Source organism: Diorhabda sublineata, chromosome 6 (assembly GCF_026230105.1).
Source record: "Diorhabda sublineata isolate icDioSubl1.1 chromosome 6, icDioSubl1.1, whole genome shotgun sequence".
Classification (NCBI taxonomy): Eukaryota; Metazoa; Arthropoda; class Insecta; order Coleoptera; family Chrysomelidae; genus Diorhabda; species Diorhabda sublineata.
The window spans coordinates 2350181-2367532 of record NC_079479.1 but is presented as its reverse complement, the minus strand read 5'-3'; the positions used below and the strand labels follow the sequence as shown (position 1 = coordinate 2367532).

Here is a 17352-nt window from a genome sequence, read left to right as displayed (position 1 = left end):
AGCTCTATTCGAAAGAAAAAATATTAATAGTAAATTAGTAGTATCAATGATAACGTTTTTACTAGTAACCCTAGAATACTGAAAAACGTTCTTTGATAGAGTAAAAAGAACAAGTTCACTGTACTTCAGTTTTAATTTACCGGTAAACTATGCTTAAGATTTGATTGTCATGTACGTAAATGTCAATCTCCCCGTTTGAATATAGTTTGAGGTTATGTTTATGTTATTTATTCACTGCATTTTATCAAAATTTGAATACATTTTAGACTGTCACAGGCGTACTAAAAAAATTGAAGTAGCAAAAATTATATTTTAGTTAGAAATACTAAAATTCATGGACAAGAAACAAAAAGTTTGATACAAAACATTCACGTATATTACGATACTTTACAAAAATTAAATAAATAGAAATATTTAAATATTTATAGATAGAAGTAAGGTAGGCCTATTTATTACTCGTATTAAATCATTCAATAATTAATTTTTAATTATGGTTAGAAATCAATAATAGTATATTGAGTAAGTGGTGTGGAAAATACTATATTTCATATTTCGTATACGTAGTTAGAAAAGGGTATTTCCAATTAAAACAAGTTTATAATGAAATCATCTACTTTATTTGAATATAAAGTTCAATTTCTAAATGGAAATTTATCTACAAGTTTCTTTAACAAAAGGTCGTCTATCCCAATTTTTTTTACTTGTCAATTTCATCTTTGCATTCCACAGATTATTAACTTGTGTGTCCAATGGTTTGACGTAAGTCTCGATCCATTCATTCACGGTAAATTCGTCATAAATATCAGATAAAGAAACTTCTAATAGAGCCTTTACTTCAAATAAATCCTGTTTTATTTTTCCCAATGGTGTAGTAACAGTCTCAACGTAATAAATATTCGTAAAACAATGATTAACATTGTAATCAGTCATCCAACCTTTCACTTTCGAATTTTCAATGATAGATTCGAACTCTTGTTTCAATTGCTGAAAACGTATAATATTTTCGATTATCTCTCCCCCGGGAAAAGTACATTTAGGACTCCCGAACGCCGGACCTATCAACGCGTAAGGTTGTTTACATTTTAAAAGATTTGCTATCTCTGTTGGAGGACTCAAAGGGGAATCATTATAACCTATAAACAACAGGTTTATCTAATGAAATAGTCGAAGGGTCAACTTACCAAGAACTATTCTAAGACTCATGGCTAAAATGGGTAAACCTAGTGGTAATAATTCGCATAAAATCGCGAAGTGGTCGTATCTTTGCCAACCTGTTATTATAATTCCCTGAAAATTAATCTGATTGGAATATTCTGCAACAACAGACATCCAACTGTGATGGTTTTGTAGATAGTGCGTTGTTGCTGGTAGTACTTCGTTGCTACCTTTAAATATAATAAATTTTCACATTAACAGGTTTTGTTTAACATATAATAGATACCATTTATTGACTATTGACGTTTAAAATGGTCATAATACCAACAGTGGACTATATAATACAAAATATAAAAGAAAAGGTACTTATACGGAAGTTTTTTACATTACTTTGGTAAAAATGTATGGTAAATGTTTGGAAGTGGAGTCCATCCTATTTTTCGCCATAAAAATTGATTTTTTCAATTATATTTTTCATTTTTTCTTCGCATATGAGAAGTTTTAAAATCATAATTTCAATACTTTTATGCCAATAAACAATCTAAAAACCACAAATACTCTCTTCGTTTGGCAAGGAAATAACAAAACTAACAATTTAAGAAAAAAAAAATTTCACGAGTTATTACATATAATCACATAATAGGGTGAACCCCATTTTTCAAGTTGCTATTTTACAAAACTTTTCAGAGAACTGTCAATAATGTCTATACGGATGAAAAACTCGTAGGAGGCCACAAAATTTGTGAGGTTAAATTTGTTACTTTGCTACATTTATGCTAAAATACTGCAGTTTAGATCTATGATTGTTGACACTTTGGTTTTTAATGATGATAAAAATGAAGAAGTAAGGTTAGAAGTTTTATTAGAGTGTGCTACAGTTGTTAATTTTTAATTAATGTAATAAAATGTTTTCGTAATATTAAATAAACAGTAATGAGAGTTTAAAACGTATGATTTTACCAAAAAAAAATTTTAATATTAGACATCTTACCTGTAGCTCCTTTAAACGCACTAGCAATCCACACATTTTTAAAATGTTTTTTATAACTATTCCATAAAGATGGCCCTAATTCGTCGTAAACATCTTTGGTATATTTCCATATCACAGGTTCTATATAATTACTTATATTACTAAAGCTAAAATCTCTATTGGTAAATGATCTAAATTGGTCATCCCACATTAAAACAGTTATATTGGGATAAAGCCTCTTAATTATCCCAACGATTTTTTTAATATACTGCGCGTATAATAGATTCTTTGATAAATTATTCTTCATCATAAAATCTGTACATCTATCACATACACCTAAATAAAAAACTTCGTCGGCTCCTATATGGATGTACCGAATATTATTATGAGATCTGATTACTTGTTCTACCATAACCTCCAATAATTTAACAGTCTTTTCGTGTGTAGGGCAAATCACTTGAGGGTATTCGGGAACTTCTCTCAAGTCTTCGTAACTGTTCAGTTTTAAAATGAACTCTAAATGTCCAAACATTTGAATTAACGGTATGATTTTTAGGTTCTGTTCAGCTGCTAACTTATTTATTTCTTTAATATCGTCTAATGTATAAGCGTTCCTAGCAGAAATATTAACTAAATCTCCACTATAAGGAAACATATCTTCATATTCTAACAAAATTCCAGTAGCCCCGAATTTCGCGAGTAACGGAAGTAGATATTTATAGAAACTTATTTTTGGAGGGGCACCTTTTAGATCTATATGCACAATTTTTTCTCCTATCATGGAAAATCTTGAGTTTTGTTCATTTATTTCTGGTTTAATCATATCTTCTGACCATTGGATCTTTATTTTATTTTTAATCTGTCTAGTATCCCACTTTAAATAAAATAAAAAATAAAACACACTAATAAAGACTATGAAAACAATAAATACCGTATAAAATTTTGTTAGTTTCATGTTTAAATTGAATGTTTAAGAGAAATTTGTCGTATTGTTTACATTTTTTATCTTCAAAGGTTATCACACACAACAAACATGATCAATTTATCGATTAATTTCATTGCAACGTCATGAATCTACATCAAATGTATGTTATGCTGTGACTAAATTATTAATCAAAAAATATCGATAGTTTATGATTTATAATAACACAATTCGATCACGACAAATAATGGGGACATTATTATATTTCCACTTTTACAAACTGGTTGTTTGTGCACTTGACTGTTCGAACTTCATATATTTGTAACGAATATTAGATTAATTTAAAAGCAAATAAGCATTTAATTTATAAAGATAAAAATATTTTCGAAATTTTAAATGACTAAGGGTACGATCACATCGAATAGACAGCCTTAAACCAGCTCTAATTTCAATAAATATTTTATCTATGTTCCTCAAAATTATAAGAGGTAATCATTTACACCTAATAAAATATTTATATTATCAACAAGTTTTAGATGTACAATTGTAAATTAACAAATTTTACGCAATATAATGTACGCTAAAGCTGTTGATTTCATATCGTAGAGGAAAATTGTGTTTTTTTTTCTCTAGTTGTTTCTATTACCATTTATCTATTCATAACCATGTGACAGTACTCTTAGTTTTTTTGTCAGTGTAAAATGACACTGTCATCTGTCATTCGCAAATGACAATGTCAACTGTTTTTATCATCGTTTCGTAACTTTTGTTTATAGAGTATTTGATGATGGCTCAGAGATTTCCAGGTCCTGTACCAAATCAAGGTCCTGGCGGACCTCCCCCTCAGAGATACCAACAACCTCCAAATCAAGGAATTCGACAATATGCACAGCAAAATTTTCCGGTATGTAATTTAAATTACTTTTGAAATATATTATTTTGTTCTATACGGTGTTTAGCAACGGCCCGGTTATAATCCTCCTCCTCCGAATATTCCATCAAGCGGTGGTACGATGATACAAAGACCTAGTGGTGCTCCTTATTCGCCCATGCGAGGCGGGCCTATGCCTCCTCAGCCGGGAAACAAACGCCCTACCGATAATAGAAATCCGATGCAACAAAAAAAGTTAGTAGCGAATAAAATATAAATAAATCGTTTTTCATTATATAGTTTTTTAGTAATGACTACAGCCACAGCACTAGTAAAAAGAAAAAAAAGCTTGCAGATAAAATTTTACCACAAAAAGTGAGAGATCTAGTGCCTGAAAGTCAGGCATATATGGATTTATTAGCGTTTGAAAGAAAACTCGATTCTACTATTATGAGAAAGAGGTTAGATATCCAAGAAGCTCTGAAACGCCCTATGAAACAAAAAAGAAAGCTAAGAATTTTCATTTCTAATACATTTTATCCTGCTAAAGAACCTCAACCTGAAGGACCTGATGGTCCTTGTCAAGAAGGGTAAGTCACTTTAATCTGTAACTTGTTATTTGGTTTATTTATTCTCTCATAGCTCTGTTGCATCCTGGGAGTTGAGAGTGGAAGGCAGACTCTTGGAAGATTCGAAGAATGACCCTAATAAAGTGAAGAGAAAGTTTTCTTCTTTCTTCAAGTCTCTTGTTATTGAACTTGATAAGGATTTGTATGGGCCTGATAATCATTTAGTCGAATGGCATAGAACACTGACAACACAAGAAACTGATGGATTTCAGGTGAGCTCATGATGTAATATGTTCAATTTCAATTATTTTTTTCATAGATAATGTCTGCTATATCATTATATTTGTTAATTATATTCATCTTCCATTATTAGCAATCTTATTTTGGATGTTAAGATGTAATTTTACCAAGAAGTTGGTTTATTTTTCTTTCGATTTGTTAATATTTGTAGTTCTTTCCAAGCCACATCATAAGCATTTTCTTTTAAATAACCACAATGAAAAAGATCATTCTGAGATTGTTGTGATCGTGATCTTACTTAGTTCTCAGGACATAGTTACTAGGTTTTTTGTAATTTGAAGCAATTTTTTACATTTTTTATTATATTATGGCTTGTAGGTTGTTTAGGGAGTTTTTTTAGCTTTCCAGCTTCTCTGTGCCTATACCTATAAATATATTTTGTGCTTGACACTGCATCTAATTGTCGACAATTTTTCTGAAGGTTCTTTTCTCCTACTTCCCACTATTCTTCTAGGTATCTAAGCTTTTTGCCGGCTTGCCAAGAAGACAATGACCATTTTATTTTCTGGACATTTAGGAAGTTACTTAGACTTTTTATATGATAGGGCTATGAATCTTTAGGATTTTATTATGCCTGGAGAGTGTATCCAGTAAGACTAAATCTGATCCTGTTTAGTTTGCTGTTGATATGACGTCCCATGAGGCTGCGGTAGGGCTCTGATCCAAAATATGGAATAGCTGCCCCTTTTTGGCGAGACTATTTGCTTCCTTATTATTTGTAATACCCTGGTAGTCATATTAGGGTTACTTTGTTTCTGTTAGCGGTGCTTTTAGGGTTTGTTACACCCCCAACTAGCCTTCAACTCCGATTGGCTATTGGAGAGAATGTTTTCTAGGTTTGTACACAAACTTCTGATCTCATATGTTTATTGCTAGCAACTATTACATAAAAAGTAATGGTATATTGGTCGAAAAATACTCAATCCAGCCTTTTGCACTATCTTTGAACCATATTGACCCATGATTGGTGGTCATTGATTACTATTTCAAATGGGATGTCTAACTAATTAATGTTAAATGCTTTCCAACGTCGCAGATTACGTTACAACAAATATTAGAAATTGGGAACATAAAAATAATTTTTTTTGTTAGGTCAAACGTCCCGGTGATAAAAACGTAAGATGTACTATTTTATTACTTCTCGATTATCAGCCTTTGCAGTTTAAACTTGATCCTAGACTTGCTCGTCTTCTGGGGGTTCACACTCAAACTAGACCAGTGATTATTTCAGCTCTTTGGCAGTATATTAAGACACATCGGTATGTAAATTTCTAAATAGGTGATTTGAATAATGCAATTGGAATGTTTCAGTCTTCAAGATGCTCATGAACGCGAGTTTATAGTATGTGACAAATACTTGGAACAGATTTTCAATTGTTCCCGTATGAAATTTGCCGAGATTCCTCAAAGATTGAACCCACTGTTGCATCCACCGGATCCAATAGTAATCAACCACGTGATATCGGTTGAAGGTGGAGCAGAGAGCAAACAAACTGCTTGTTATGATATTGACGTTGAGGTGAGCAAGAAAAATAAAAATTATGCTCAATTTAAATAAGAATGTTTTTTTTACATTTTTTTATAGGTGGACGACACTCTGAAAACTCAGATGAATAATTTCTTGTTGAGTACTGCTAGTCAACAAGAAATACAAGGATTGGATGCTAAAATTCACGAAACTGTTGATACGATCAATCAGTTAAAGACTAATAGAGAATTTTTCCTTAGTTTTGCGAAAGATCCGCAGCAGTTTATACACAAATGGATCGTTTCGCAGACTCGTGATCTCAAGACAATGACGGATGTTGTTGGAAATCCCGAAGAGGAACGAAGATCCGATTTCTTCTATCAACCTTGGGCGCAAGAGGCAGTGTGTAGATATTTCTATACAAAAGTCCAACAGAAACGGGCTGAACTCGAACAAGCACTTGGTATACGTAATAATTGAAATTTCCCATATTTTAAATGTTAGAATAAGCTCATTTTTGTATGGTATAATGTAATTTTTTGGAATTGATTATTAAATATATACACGCTTTTCTAGTTGTTTTATTGGATTTTAATTTACTTAATGACCCTAAATCTCGAAATTACAATTATTGTAACGAAAATTTATTATCATGTTACTGTTTTTTCAGTGTAGCGAACTATCTGTCATTTTAAAAATCGATTTGTTCATATCACCTAGCACTGATTACTCTAGTCTATATCTATGGTTATTCTACACTTTCATAGACCACAGAACTATTTTAATCAGTATTATATCTTCCGAATTGTGTTCCGTGTAGGCAACTGTCATTTTGCAGACTATTATTACTAATTTATAGATAAATGAAACTTGTTAATCTTCTCTTTTGCAATTCCTACAACTAGAAACTTCATCATGTCGATCCAATGAGATTAAAATAGACCTACTACAACAAGCTCCCATACCTCTCTCTCTATCTTTATTATTCTCTATGATTATTGTACAGCACGCACTACTCTCTCGTGTATATCTATGGATGTTTCTATATGACAGTTTTAGAGACCACAGAATTATTTGAAATCCGTATTGTTTCTTCTGTTTTGGGTTCTGTAGTTAAGGTGTCAAAGTCAGGTGTTTGTCATATTTAGAGTGTTATTATTAATTTATAGATAAATAAATAAAAATATGCAAATGATAAAAATAGTATCTTGTTACTTGTGATAAAATAATAATAATCTTTTATATAGTGTATTGTTCTTTTTACAATTAATTATATGAAATGTTTGTTGATCAAGGTTATTGTGTATCTGGCTCATTATTATGGTAAAATTTTTGTTACTAAAATTAAAAATAAATATTATTAATTAGAACATATTTAGGTAATAGAAAATGTTTCTTTCTTAGCTAAAACTGATGTCGGTTGCTGTAACCACACCACCCTTATCACAAAAGTCAAATAACGCTGAACAATTATTAAAACAACTGTTAGAATGTGTACAGGATTGTCAAAAACGATTCGGTGGGAGAACAGAGCTTGCTACAGAGTTTGAAAGTTGTGTAGCTGGTCTTTGTATTACTTTAGAAACTGTTTTACTTTTTGGTTTAAAGCATAAAAGTCCTCTTAATCAAAGCTCGGCCATTAAACAAGTTTCTGAAATTGTTGCAAACACTTTAAACATTGGAAACGAAAGTCCTTGTATGTATCTCGATATTATTGAAGGTAATATTTAAGTAATTTATAACATTTTAGCTTTCTGGCCTTTTATATACAGTCATCTAACAAAACATGAACAAGATCGTTACGATTTATTAAAACATATTTGGACAGATACTGGTCGAGCAAGAGCCTGGATTCGTTCATCTCTGAACGAAAGATCGTTAGAAAGGTGAGAAATTTTCGTTACTTATTAAGCTCGAATAAATTATTTTTTTTTTAGGAACTTTCATACTATTTTAAGTAATCCTAATACTTTGAAAGAATATTATGAGCCTTGGTCTATACTTAGAGATGAAGAAAAGAATAGCATGTTGCCTACTATGGCAGCAGGTGAATATTGATTATATTAGATTGTATATTTTGATTTATATTAATTATTCTTAGGTTTAAACTCTATATTATTCGCTATAAATATCGATAAAGCCGAACTTAATAGCGGTGTGAGTTTGAGAAGAGAAACTATCAAGTGTAAAGTAGAACCTATTATAGAGGCTCCCATACCAGGTGAATATGATAAATATTTTGTAAGCACTTATTGACATCAAAAGTTGTTCTAAAAACATTTTTTATTCTTAGTAACTTCTGAATTGTCATGCAACTTGAGTTGCAGTAGGTTTATATTATTTAATCTGTGAATCTTCACTTAATTATATATTTTTCAGAAAATAAAGGAAAGTCCTTACAGAAAAAGAAAAAAAAGGTCGCTCGTCAATTTATATCGTTCGAAGAGGATGACAGTAACCTCTCAACAAGCATACCTTCAAGTTGTAGTAGCACCACCTCGGATTCTACGTCTCTAAGTGATAATAAAACCAAACAAACCTTGTTGAATCAAATAGACGAAGAGAAATTAACCAAATCTCCTGGGAAAATGGAAAATAATATAGGAGAGCAAATACCTAATATACAAAGATCGCTATCGATAGAAAATAGTGGTTCTAGAGAAAAATATTCCACAGTTGTACCTGAAAGTTTAACTCCTGTTACTCAAGAAGAAATTGGTGAGCTGACTCCAGTGTCTGTTGAATTGAACAAACATTTCGATTCTCCAGAAAACTCAGATGAAATTATAGAGGTACAGTACACAAGTTGATTTATTTTATGAAAATGGGGGTACATTCACTTCTAGATGTTTTAACATAGTGTAAAATCTGTTACAAAGGTTTTAGAATGATTTTTTTATACCCAAAGGGGTAAAAAATTGTTAATCTGGTGTGTTTTAGACATTTATATTTTGTTAAACCTAAATACAGTATTTTTAAGAAGGCGTTGATTGTACTTCTAGTTAATTTCTCATAAAAAGTTTCTAGCTTCTATCTTGTTACTTGTGGTCTTCTTTTCTTAACCATTACTGTTGTATGCATGCTTTATAGGTGGCCCCATCATCCTAGTTGTCTCGTTTCTATGTATTCTTGTATGGGTTCGATTTTAAATCTTCTCATTTACTCTTCTAAGGTATTTCATCTCTGCTGCACCCATTTTCCTCGTCTTTCTCTTTATGTAAATTTTGTTTTTAAGCATGCAATTTTGATAGTTAATCTTGTTTTATTTTCTTTTAGCTCCCGACTGATATAAGTGCTGTGTTAAGTGCAGTGGAAATAAAAAATAAAGAAGAAATAGAGAAAAGGGAGGAAAAAATTCTGTTGCTTTCCAAAGAAAATGATTCGCTTAAAGGGCAATTGAAAAAATATATGAGTGCTATTCGAATGCTTAAGAGTAACGATGAAGAGATAAGCGATATTCTAGATGAATTGGAAATTGAAGCTCAACCGAATTATAAAGTTGAAGCTAAGATGTTTGAGCATAAGTTAGTTCAGGTAATTTGTTCATTAAATGGTGTTTTGCATGGTCAATTTTCTTTCCTTTTTGACTTTTTTTTTGAAAAAATTTTATAAAATCAATTAAAAGTTGATGTAGATTAATCATTGATCATTTGTGGGTCCAGTGGAAGTAGAGAATTGGAAAAAGGGTTTAGGTTGCTTATAATTTTTTTGTTTTCACTAATTTTGGCTGTTTTAATGTATGGTTTTATTTTGTAGGTTGCGGAAATGCATGCGGAACTAATGGACTTTAACGTAATGCTTCAACAATCACTCTGTCAAAAAGAGATGCTGTTGGAAAGGCTCAGAGTCGAATTGGGAAAATTGAGAGGACCAATGCCTTCTGATGAAATTGACGTTGAAAAAAATATCGGTAGTGTCAGTATCTGGGTACCTTCAGCATTTTTAACAGGTAAGTTTCAATATTAATCAACTGGACTAAAAGTTATTCTTATTATCTACACTATAAACTACGAGGGGTGACCGAAAATATGGTGAATTATTTAATGGAATTGTTTTCATTTGGTCTGTCGATAGTGGTGTCCGAGAAGAATAAAAAGTTACATGGTGCTAAATCTGGTTAGTAAGACAGTTATGGACAGATGAAAACATTTTTAGGGTCCAAAAACTAGCGAATTACAGACTGCTTTTGGTTAAGATAAGTTTTTGGGGTCGTAAAACGATTATCACTCATAAATAGTCTTGAAGTCCCTAGATTATCACCGTGGATAGATTTTTAACATTTCCTTGGTTGTCCAACAGATCGGAATGTGTTCAAACTTGTTTCAACAAATTAGAGAAAGAGATACAAGTCGAAACAGAGCTTAAGTTACTATAAAAAGTTTTTTTTTTGTTCGCGTGAAAGAATTTAAAAAAATAATTGTTAATCTTTGAAGTAAGGTTATATCCGACAACATGGCATGTAGTGAATCCATTTTTTTTTGTTGGTATAACTGATATTACCAATTTATTCGAATTTTGTGATTCCCGCAAAAACTATCATAACCTATAAGAAACCGTCACGAAGGATTGTTGTTGTTTAACGTGTTGCCTATTTAGGATTTTTGTTTAACTTTATAGGTAACGGTTCAAATTCTCATCACGTTTATCAAATTTTTTTGAAAGCCGGAAACGACGAATGGAACATATATAGGCGGTACGCCCAATTTCACGCATTACATTCAGATCTGAAGAAATTAGATCCCGTTGTAGGAACATTCGACTTTCCGCCGAAAAAAAGTCTTAGAAACAAGGTAAGTACAAGTTTAATCCAACATTACATACGAGGGATGTGAGATAAGTAACTAGATAAGATATTTCATTCACCGAAGACATTTGTTATTGATACTTTTTTCAAAATAGTCCCATCGGAAGTGGTATGGTCAGTCACAGATTTCTGAGAAAGTCCTTTTAAGGCATATTTCAATGATTGATAAAAGAAAAAATGATAAGGAATCGTTGTCAGTGTTATTTCTTTTAGTAGACACCACGTATACATTATTTTATAATTAGTTTCAGGGGTAGTTTTTAATTTTAGGATTCTGCTTTGGTGGAAGATAGAAGGAAACGATTCCAGATATATTTGCGTCGAATAATTGCCCATTGGCCTGAATTAGCTCATTGTAATAGTAGATTTCTATTAGAACAGCATCTATCATTTTTTAAGTGAGTATATATCTACATATATTTATTAAAAAGTGAGGGATATAGTTTATGAGCTCACCGGATGGTACCATAAGGTCCCGAATAATTATTTAACTCATTTTATATACCTTGAAACCGTACCATGAAAATTTTGGAGCTGGTTCTACATGACAAAATATGAAATGATAGAAAAGAAGAAGCTCTAGTGTCCAAAACTGGTTTGTCTTTACAAACACAAAATTATTCCATAAGCATCCAGGTTAATTATCATTATCCGAACCGGATATGCACCCCTAGAGGAAGAAGTCTTTAGTATAGTAAATTAAACAAAGTTTTTTAGTCAAATTATCTTTTATTCATCAATATAATTTCCTTTGAACCTGTACAATGTTTCTACTTCGACGTTTTAGTACTATGATTATAATAAGCTTCTGTTTCAGTATTATTTCCTCATTCGATTAATATTTATCACTTCGAAGCAGTCTGTAATAGCTGGGGAGACACATCTGGATCATATGAAGGGCGCAGAAGTAATTGGAAGTCCAATAGATAATTCCATTGATTTGTGACATTCTATGAGAGTGGAAGAAAGTTTTGTTTTCATTATTTTATCATTTCCTTTCTTAATAGATCAAAAAATGTACAGTGAAGTCACCGTTTATTGTTGACCCTTCATTTTATTCATCGATACAGTTTTCTTCGAATCAGTCCAACACTTTAAAGCCTTTTATATCATGAGGGTCTCAAAAGCTTCAGTTTTAGTATTATTTCCTCATTCGATTGATATTTATCACTTCGAAGCAGTCTGTAATAGCTGGGGAGACACATCTGGATCATATGAAGGGCGCAGAAGTAATTGGAAGTCCAATAGATAATTCCATTGATTTGTGACATTCTATGAGAGTGGAAGAAAGTTTTGTTTTCATTATTTTATCATTTCCTTTCTTAATAGATCAAAAAATGTACAGTGAAGTCACCGTTTATTGTTGACCCTTTGTTTTATTCATCGATACAGTTTTCTTCGAATCAGTCCAACACTTTAAAGCCTTTTATATCATGAGGGTCTCAAAAGCTTCTGTTTCAGTATTATTTCCTCATTCGATTAATATTTATCACTTCGAAGCAGTCTGTAATAGCTGGGGAGACACATCTGGATCATATGAAGGGCGCAGAAGTAATTGGAAGTCCAATAATTAATTCCATTGATTTGTGACATTCTATGAGAGTGGAAGAAAGTTTTGTTTTCATTATTTTATCATTTCCTTTCTTAATAGATCAAAAAATGTACAGTGAAGTCACCGTTTATTGTTGACCCTTTGTTTTATTCATCGATATAGTTTTCTTCTAATCAGCCCAACACTTTATAGCCTTTTATATCATGAGGGTCTCAAAAGCTTCTGTTTCAGTATTATTTCCTCATTCGATTAATATTTATCACTTCGAAGCAGTCTGTAATAGCTGGGGAGACACATCTGGATCATATGAAGGGCGCAGAAGTAATTGGAAGTCCAATAGATAATTCCATTGATTTGTGACATTCTATGAGAGTGGAAGAAAGTTTTGTTTTCATTATTTTATCATTTCCTTTCTTAATAGATCAAAAAATGTACAGTGAAGTCACCGTTTATTGTTGACCCTTTGTTTTATTCATCGATACAGTTTTCTTCGAATCAGTCCAACACTTTAAAGCCTTTTATATCATGAGGGTCTCAAAAGCTTCTGTTTCAGTATTATTTCCTCATTCGATTAATATTTATCACTTCGAAGCAGTCTGTAATAGCTGGGGAGACACATCTGGATCATATGAAGGGCGCAGAAGTAATTGGAAGTCCAATAGATAATTCCATTGATTTGTGACATTCTATGAGAGTGGAAGAAAGTTTTGTTTTCATTATTTTATCATTTCCTTTCTTAATAGATCAAAAAATGTACAGTGAAGTCACCGTTTATTGTTGACCCTTTGTTTTATTCATCGATATAGTTTTCTTCTAATCAGCCCAACACTTTATAGCCTTTTATATCATGAGGGTCTCAAAAGCTTCTGTTTCAGTATTATTTCCTCATTCGATTAATATTTATCACTTCGAAGCAGTCTGTAATAGCTGGGGAGACACATCTGGATCATATGAAGGGCGCAGAAGTAATTGGAAGTCCAATAATTAATTCCATTGATTTGTGACATTCTATGAGAGTGGAAGAAAGTTTTGTTTTCATTATTTTATCATTTCCTTTCTTAATAGATCAAAAAATGTACAGTGAAGTCACCGTTTATTGTTGACCCTTTGTTTTATTCATCGATATAGTTTTCTTCTAATCAGCCCAACACTTTATAGCCTTTTATATCATGAGGGTCTCAAAAGCTTCTGTTTCAGTATTATTTCCTCATTCGATTAATATTTATCACTTCGAAGCAGTCTGTAATAGCTGGGGAGACACATCTGGATCATATGAAGGGCGCAGAAGTAATTGGAAGTCCAATAGATAATTCCATTGATTTGTGACATTCTATGAGAGTGGAAGAAAGTTTTGTTTTCATTATTTTATCATTTCCTTTCTTAATAGATCAAAAAATGTACAGTGAAGTCACCGTTTATTGTTGACCCTTTGTTTTATTCATCGATACAGTTTTCTTCGAATCAGTCCAACACTTTAAAGCCTTTTATATCATGAGGGTCTCAAAAGCTTCTGTTTCAGTATTATTTCCTCATTCGATTAATATTTATCACTTCGAAGCAGTCTGTAATAGCTGGGGAGACACATCTGGATCATATGAAGGGCGCAGAAGTAATTGGAAGTCCAATAATTAATTCCATTGATTTGTGACATTCTATGAGAGTGGAAGAAAGTTTTGTTTTCATTATTTTATCATTTCCTTTCTTAATAGATCAAAAAATGTACAGTGAAGTCACCGTTTATTGTTGACCCTTTGTTTTATTCATCGATATAGTTTTCTTCTAATCAGCCCAACACTTTATAGCCTTTTATATCATGAGGGTCTCAAAAGCTTCTGTTTCAGTATTATTTCCTCATTCGATTAATATTTATCACTTCGAAGCAGTCTGTAATAGCTGGGGAGACACATCTGGATCATATGAAGGGCGCAGAAGCAATTGGAAGTCCAATAATTAATTCCATTGATTTGTGACATTCTATGAGAGTGGAAGAAAGTTTTGTTTTCATTATTTTATCATTACCTTCTTCAATAGATCCAATAATATTCACTTTTAATTGTTTTCCCTTCTCCAAATATGCTAGCACTACACCAACACTCATAATTACACTATGTGGAGTTACGATAACATATTTAACATCTTCAGAGAGTGGACTGTTCATTTTTTCATTGTTTAAAAATATTCTGGAATAGTGCTCAAATTTTGACAGATTGGGGGGACTGTATTAGTGCCCCAATGGGCGCGTTCATACCCTGTAGCCCTAATTAGTGTATATATACCGTACTTATATCTTTTTAGGGATAAAAGAGAGGATCTTCTCAATGTGAATAATACGAATACTTCTAGAAGAAATATTGTATCGCAAATCGATAATCATTCAGGACTTTGATATTTTTTATTTTAGATTTCGATTTTTTTTTAATTTAATTTGAGATTATCTATGAAAGTTAGGGCAGAAATAAATATATATATTTACATATAATAAAGTTATATACTCATTATGTAAATTTAACATTTTTTTTATTGAAAATATTTTGTTAATAATTATTATTTCTATAAATTGTTAGTTTAGAATTTTATATTAATTATAATCAAAAATTCGTGTCTGATATTTGGACATTAAAAAGTGTACGGGTTGCTTTCAATAAGCATCGTTTTATATACTGACATTGGTTTAATTAAAGGTTATGAATTAGATTTTTAATATTTTGTTTATACTTTGTAAAAAATAATGATTACAATAAAAAATTTACGATATCAAACTGGAATTTTTATATTTGGTACCACATTATCGGGATGGATTCTAACAAAAGAAAACAGAACCCTTAGAAGCTCACAACTATGAGATTTTATGGTACATTGGGGAGAATCCTTCGTTCTTGAATTTTCTAGCAGTTACCAGCTTCGACTCTATTTGCTAGGTCCTCTTTTAGGTTCTTTTTCTTCACCCCTAGTCGTGGTGCAGCTTTTTTCTCGCCCTTGGATGTCTGGTGGAGTCAATTACATATTTGGATCAATATTTATAGATCTTCTGGGTACTGATGTACCAAGGGGCATTCACTCCTTGCCACAAATTCTGTGGTGGCGAAGTTGGGTATTATAAATATTGAGCATAAACTAAAATCGTTTTGGTTCAACTACAACAGGTGGTGGATAATAAAATGACGCATGTTTTTTTTAGTACTTTATTAGAATATAATTTCCATCAGTTAAATAAATAAATAAATTGCGGCATGACCAAGAAAGCTTCAATAAAAATAACAAAAATAAACCATGTCACAAGACTTAATTGTATCGATAAATGTTATTGATTGTATCATAATTTGTGCAAGGTAAAAAAAATAGAATAAATAAATTTTAAGGAAAAACGACTTAACCCTTGGTCTATCACAATTACTAAGTTATACCGAGTGCCACATTTACAAACTTTTTGCTGTAAGGTAAGCGAAAAAACACATCGAGGGTTCATATTTTTTTTTTTTTTCATCGTTTTAGAAAGTCATATTTAACTGTGTACTGGTTTAGTTATCCAATTAAGATTGTGCGGGCTTAAAGCCAAAAATATTTTTTCCATTATCTTATAAAAACAAAAAACTTGAACTAAATATTTGGTTTGACCATTTTTATGGTGTTTTGTAGGTTACGGAACCAATTGATGGCAAATTTTGGAAATTCCGATTTAATGAAAAAAAATATGACACTCCACGTGGTTTTTTCAACATTTTTATCTAGAAATTCCATGCACTGTTTAACTTGAAATTGCACGAATCACTGCTGTGAAAAAATCTGTAAGAGTAACCAGACCACTTGAACCAGTCAAGTCGGCACTCAAGGGGTTAATAAATAAAAGGGGAAGTTACAAAGTTAATTTTCCAGTAAACGGAGGCTAGTACTGCTAAGCTGGAATATTTATTCTAAAATTCCAAAACTAGAAAACATTTTCTTGCCCCATGGGACCATTAAACGTATTTCAATCAAGTCTTTTGTATCCATGTCTTCGAATATGGTATATATCGAAAGCATTACTATTGGTAGAGATTTAAAACAGTCTTTAGTAGACTTAAATACAATATTTTGATATATAAATTAGGCCGAAACGTCGAAAAAGCCATTTTAATGAATGTGAGATCAAAACACACCCTGATGTGAAGGTTTTGAAACTCATTTTATGATTGAAAAAGGATTTTAGGTTCTACAGAGGTTTTTACATTTTGTTAACAATGAGATAATAGAAGAAAAAAGTAGTTTTCGAAGCCCTGTGTAGATTTAAATTCCTCAAGAGAAAAGTAAGTTGGTAAAGTGGACTTTGTTGGAAGCAATACCCAAAATAAAGAGATTTAGAAGTAAAATGTGCTATTTCTTCCGTAAGTAGGCTTATTTGCATAAAATTTTGATGAATGTGTATATTTATTGTCTAAAAAATGCCTAAGGACTTGTGTTTACTATCTAGAATGACCCATTGGTATCACTTCCAGCATTTTAATGAGTTAAGGTAATTAAAAATTTGAAATCCAATAATTTTTTGTCCGAATATTGAAATAACTGGGTTTTTATTACAAAAATTAGTGTAAAATTTATTTTTGTAAATTAACAAATGTATCAAGATTGTAGAAAGAGTAATTTCACAAAATTTTCCAAAATATGAAAAACTAGAGATCCTTTTGTGGTTTTTAGTATGTCAAAATGGTATTTTTTCCAAAATTTTTTTTGATAATGAACAAATTTGTAAGGATACTAGAAAGTG

At 31.5% G+C, this 17352-nt stretch overlaps 3 protein-coding genes across 6 annotated transcripts; 2 read left to right on the top strand and 1 right to left on the bottom strand.

Moving 5' to 3' along the window:
• Positions 1 to 594: 594 nt before the first annotated feature.
• Positions 595 to 3474, bottom strand: LOC130445471 (hexosaminidase D-like). 4 transcript variants are annotated; one of them, XM_056781100.1, is made up of 4 exons: positions 3057 to 3204; positions 2147 to 2999; positions 1182 to 1385; positions 595 to 1055 (listed from the first exon to the last, which is right to left on the bottom strand). In XM_056781100.1, exons 1-4 carry the CDS (start codon positions 3078 to 3080, stop codon positions 652 to 654), a joined length of 1485 nt encoding a protein of 494 aa, XP_056637078.1. In that variant the 5' UTR covers positions 3081 to 3204; the 3' UTR covers positions 595 to 651. The 4 variants fall into 4 exon arrangements, with proteins under 4 accessions (XP_056637078.1, XP_056637076.1, XP_056637077.1 ...); XM_056781098.1 differs by having other exon boundaries at positions 595 to 1133; positions 3057 to 3176; XM_056781099.1 differs by having other exon boundaries at positions 595 to 1133; positions 2147 to 3474.
• LOC130445473 (brahma-associated protein of 60 kDa) lies at positions 3335 to 6830 on the top strand. The gene is made up of 7 exons (XM_056781102.1): positions 3335 to 3951; positions 4007 to 4173; positions 4227 to 4508; positions 4561 to 4759; positions 5880 to 6046; positions 6099 to 6306; positions 6373 to 6830. Exons 1-7 carry the CDS (start codon positions 3832 to 3834, stop codon positions 6733 to 6735), a joined length of 1506 nt encoding a protein of 501 aa, XP_056637080.1. The 5' UTR covers positions 3335 to 3831; the 3' UTR covers positions 6736 to 6830.
• Positions 6831 to 7346: 516 nt separating this feature from the next.
• LOC130445952 (sorting nexin-29) lies at positions 7347 to 15370 on the top strand. Its single transcript, XM_056781889.1, has 11 exons — positions 7347 to 7578; positions 7660 to 7951; positions 8006 to 8141; positions 8193 to 8302; positions 8357 to 8476; positions 8635 to 9047; positions 9532 to 9789; positions 10012 to 10204; positions 10873 to 11045; positions 11330 to 11457; positions 14907 to 15370. The coding sequence occupies exons 1-11, from the start codon at positions 7576 to 7578 to the stop codon at positions 14995 to 14997; spliced, it is 1917 nt and encodes a 638-aa protein (XP_056637867.1). The 5' UTR covers positions 7347 to 7575; the 3' UTR covers positions 14998 to 15370.
• Positions 15371 to 17352: the final 1982 nt, after the last annotated feature.